General features: G+C 43.1%; 1 protein-coding gene across 1 annotated transcript in view; it reads left to right on the top strand.

Annotated features, from left to right (window-relative positions):
• The window catches only part of LOC106516568 (SPARC (osteonectin), cwcv and kazal like domains proteoglycan 2), a gene marked incomplete at its 3' end in the record, with an annotated part of 45,357 nt that extends 42,064 nt beyond the window's left edge, over window positions 1–3,293 (top strand). Inside the window, 3 exon segments of the mRNA XM_014006983.1 lie at window positions 782–901; window positions 985–1,203; window positions 3,231–3,293. Of these exon segments, the coding sequence (XP_013862437.1) occupies window positions 782–901; window positions 985–1,203; window positions 3,231–3,293 (402 nt within the window).
• Between the last annotated feature and the right edge of the window lie 206 nt (window positions 3,294–3,499).

Here is a 3,499-nt window from a genome sequence, read left to right as displayed (position 1 = left end):
GCAATGTGTTCCATGACTGATGTCCCAACTAATAAGGTTCTATTGTTAACTATTTGACAGAACGTCGTTTCAAAAATAGCCAGACTATCCCTTTAAGGCAGCAGCAATCCAGTTAGTTCTTAGCCATGTTCAGGCTAGTTCTTAGCTCATTAATCTGGTTAGCTTCAAAAGCTTCAAATTATCACTTTTTTAAAGGAAATATGTCTTACATTTTTACTCATATTTTTTTAGCATTCTTTTAGTGGGATCCAGTTTTCTCACAGAGTAAATGTACCCTCAGCATCTGGGATCATTACTCACCAATTTTAGAGATTACTGTTGGTCAAACATTCCCCTTGTGATTATCTGCTCTTTCAATCCTGTAGTAATTAAATATTTAGAGTGTACTCAGTCTATGGATTCACCCAAACACCATTGATTGTCCAAGCCCCAGGGCAAAGGAAAATGCCAATTGGCCAAACAGCTGAAATGTTTTGTTTTTGTCTGAAATCTGGAATAAGTGTAGCTTGAAATTGAAAGTAGATTTCTATTGGATAACAGCAAACTGCTGCCTCCAAGTAACAGTGAATTGATGTTTTTCTTTGATTGGCAGATCAGACACTTAAATAAATCAAAGCACAAAAGCACAACAGTACAGATCAAGAGCTTTACTGTGAGGGAAAACTGGTGCCATTCATCACTTATAGGAGCGCGTGTCTCGCCTTCAGGGGATGTGAGTCATGTTGCTCTGAAGCATCTGCCAGACTTTTGAATAGTGGGATTCACTGCTTTGTTCCTCCAGAGAGCTGCACCGGTCAAGACCTGGCAGATTTGGGTGACCGCCTCAGAGACTGGTTCCAGCTGCTTCACGGGAACGCAAAGCAGAACAACTCTGGAAAGCCTGGAGCGGGTGCTGCCTCAGGTTCGAAAAACTCATTTACTCATCCATTAAATGTAGAAATTGGTAGACTGTGCTAAGAACTGATGTGCGGTCCTCGCTGACAGTGCTGGAAAAGAGCCTGGTAGCCAGCTGCAAGGACTCCATCGGCTGGATGTTCTCTAAGCTGGACACCAACGGGGATCTTTATCTGGACCAAGCTGAGCTGGCTGCTATTAACCTGGACAAGTATGAGGTCTGCATCCGACCCTTCTTCAACTCCTGCGACAGCTACAAAGATGGGAAGGTCTCCACGGCGGAGTGGTGCCTCTGCTTCTGGAGAGAAAGTGAGTGGATCTGTTTTGTGACAAATAAAAGAAAGATGACACAGCAAAATAGTTTTGATTGCCCTTTATTCAAATACTAGACCTGTTTTAATATTTTTATAGAAAAGGTCAATGAGTTATACTGGTGCCCCAAAAAAACTCTTTTTAGGTACTTTATGGCTCGACCCTACAGTACTAATCGCATCAGATGTGCTTATTCAGCTGGAACAGAGATATTGTGGAGTGCTTTGAAGGTGCTGTTTAATCAAATCTGATTAAAAGTCAGTTTAATCATTCTTTTTAAATCAACGAAGGAGCAAAAACAAAATTATTAGATCTTATCCATCCATCCAGCCATCCATTATCATCTTCCACTTTATCCGGAGTCGGGTTGCAGGGGCAGCATCTTGAGCAGGGAAGCCCAGACCTCTCTTTCCCCAGCCACCTCTTCCAGCTCTTCTGGGAAGACTCCAAGGCATTCCCAGGCCAGCCGAGAGACAGTCTCTTCATCATGTCCTGGGTCTTCCTCAGGGTCTCCTCCCAGAGGGACGTACCTGAAAAGCACCTTCCCAGAGGAGGCATCCAGGAGGCATCTGTACTCGATGCCCGAACCACCTCACCTGGCTCCTCTCGATGTGGAGCAGCAGCGGCTCTACTCTGAGTCGCTCCTGGATAATCTCTAAAATAATCTGGTTTCTGCAGAGAAAACTCATTTTGACCGCCTGTATCTGTGATCTTGTTCTTTCAGCCACTACCCAAAGTTCATGATGAGTGAGGGTAAGAATGTAGACCAATCAGTAGAGAGCTTGGCCTTACAGCTCAGCTCCCTCTTCATCACAACAAACCGGTACGGAGCCTGCAACACTGCAGAAGCTACAACGATTCATCTATCAATCTCTTTCCTCACTCGCGAACAAAACCTCAAGATACTTGAACTCCTCCACTCCATGCAGAACCTCACCCCTAACCCAGAGAGAGCAATCCACTTTTTTTCYCACTGAGGACCGTAGACTCAGATTTTGAGGTGCTGATCCTCATCCCAGACACTTCTTACTCAGCTGTGAACCGCTCCAGTGAGAGCTGAAGATCATGGCACAAATGACTCCATCAGGACCGCATCAGCTGCAAAATAGCTGAGATGGAATCCTGAGACCACTGAACCGGACYCCCTCTGCGTCCTGTCTGCACCAAGAACTTCTGTTGATGGAAGTTACGAACAGAATCAGTGGTAGCAGGCAGTGTCGTACAAAACTTATTCTTTTGTAAAGTGGGTCTGGAATGACAGGATTAAGACATTAGTCTAAAACCGTCTGCTTAGCAAAAAAATAATAATAATAACGTGGAGCTCGGATGTAGAGAGCCTGTTCTGACATTTTGTTTTAAAGTTTCACAAAATAATTAAGGATTTCCATGGAGGCATGTTTCAGCTGTGCACGAGTGAAACATCTGCACAGTTTGACCTTTGATAAGGGAATGAAAGAGAGCCCGGCAGGTAACCTCATTTGCATGCTGATCACTCCACTGATCAGGCGTTTAACCTGCCTGCCGTACATCAAACTGACTCCCTAATCAATTTACCAACACAAGATGTTCACGTGACAAAAAAAATCTTTGCCCTGAAGTTTTAACTTCCTATTTTTCACATCAGCCACATAGATAAAAAGGAAAAACAGGTGCTTTTTAAAATAAAGTTTATTTAGGGTTGCTTTTTTTCTTTCAAACACATAGGGAAAGGTTTTTTTAAGGGCTTCACAAAGGATTTAGAAGATTTGTTGCCTTAGGTGATGATATACAAAGTGTTTTTTATTTCCATCTGTTCTAGAGGTTGAGCTCATTTCCTTGTTCCTTCTTACCCTGCATCCATATGTTCTTTCATCTAAACATCCCTCGATCAATCATACTCTGGGGAACGAAACCGAAGGCTTTTTAAACAAATCGATATGAGCAAAAAGTGTAATTATGAAGAGCATTGATTGAGATTAAGTTGGAGGCGGGAGCAGTTGGAAGGTTTTTTGACTGTCGTCGCTCTTCTTGCTCGTCTCTCGCAGAGCCGCCATGCCTCGCCGAGCTGGAGAGGATCCAAGTGCAGCAGGCTGCCAAGAAGAAGCCTGGTAAATACACATTTTTGTTTAATTCAGCGAGGTTCCAGACCTGTTTAAACAACACTTGGAYGTTTTGCAAACTCATCTTAGATCATTTTAAAGACCTGCTATAATGATGCATAAATTGCAGCATCCAGGTGGTTTGTCCACTTACACCGACTGCATATACAGTATATATATCTGTATAAGTATATGTAGATACAAAGAACTGCCTA

Source organism: Austrofundulus limnaeus, unplaced genomic scaffold (assembly GCF_001266775.1).
Source record: "Austrofundulus limnaeus strain Quisiro unplaced genomic scaffold, Austrofundulus_limnaeus-1.0 Scaffold39, whole genome shotgun sequence".
Lineage (NCBI taxonomy): Eukaryota > Metazoa > Chordata > Actinopteri > Cyprinodontiformes > Rivulidae > Austrofundulus > Austrofundulus limnaeus.
The sequence above is the reverse complement of the archived record's forward strand: the minus strand, read 5'-3'. Positions and strand labels throughout refer to the sequence as shown.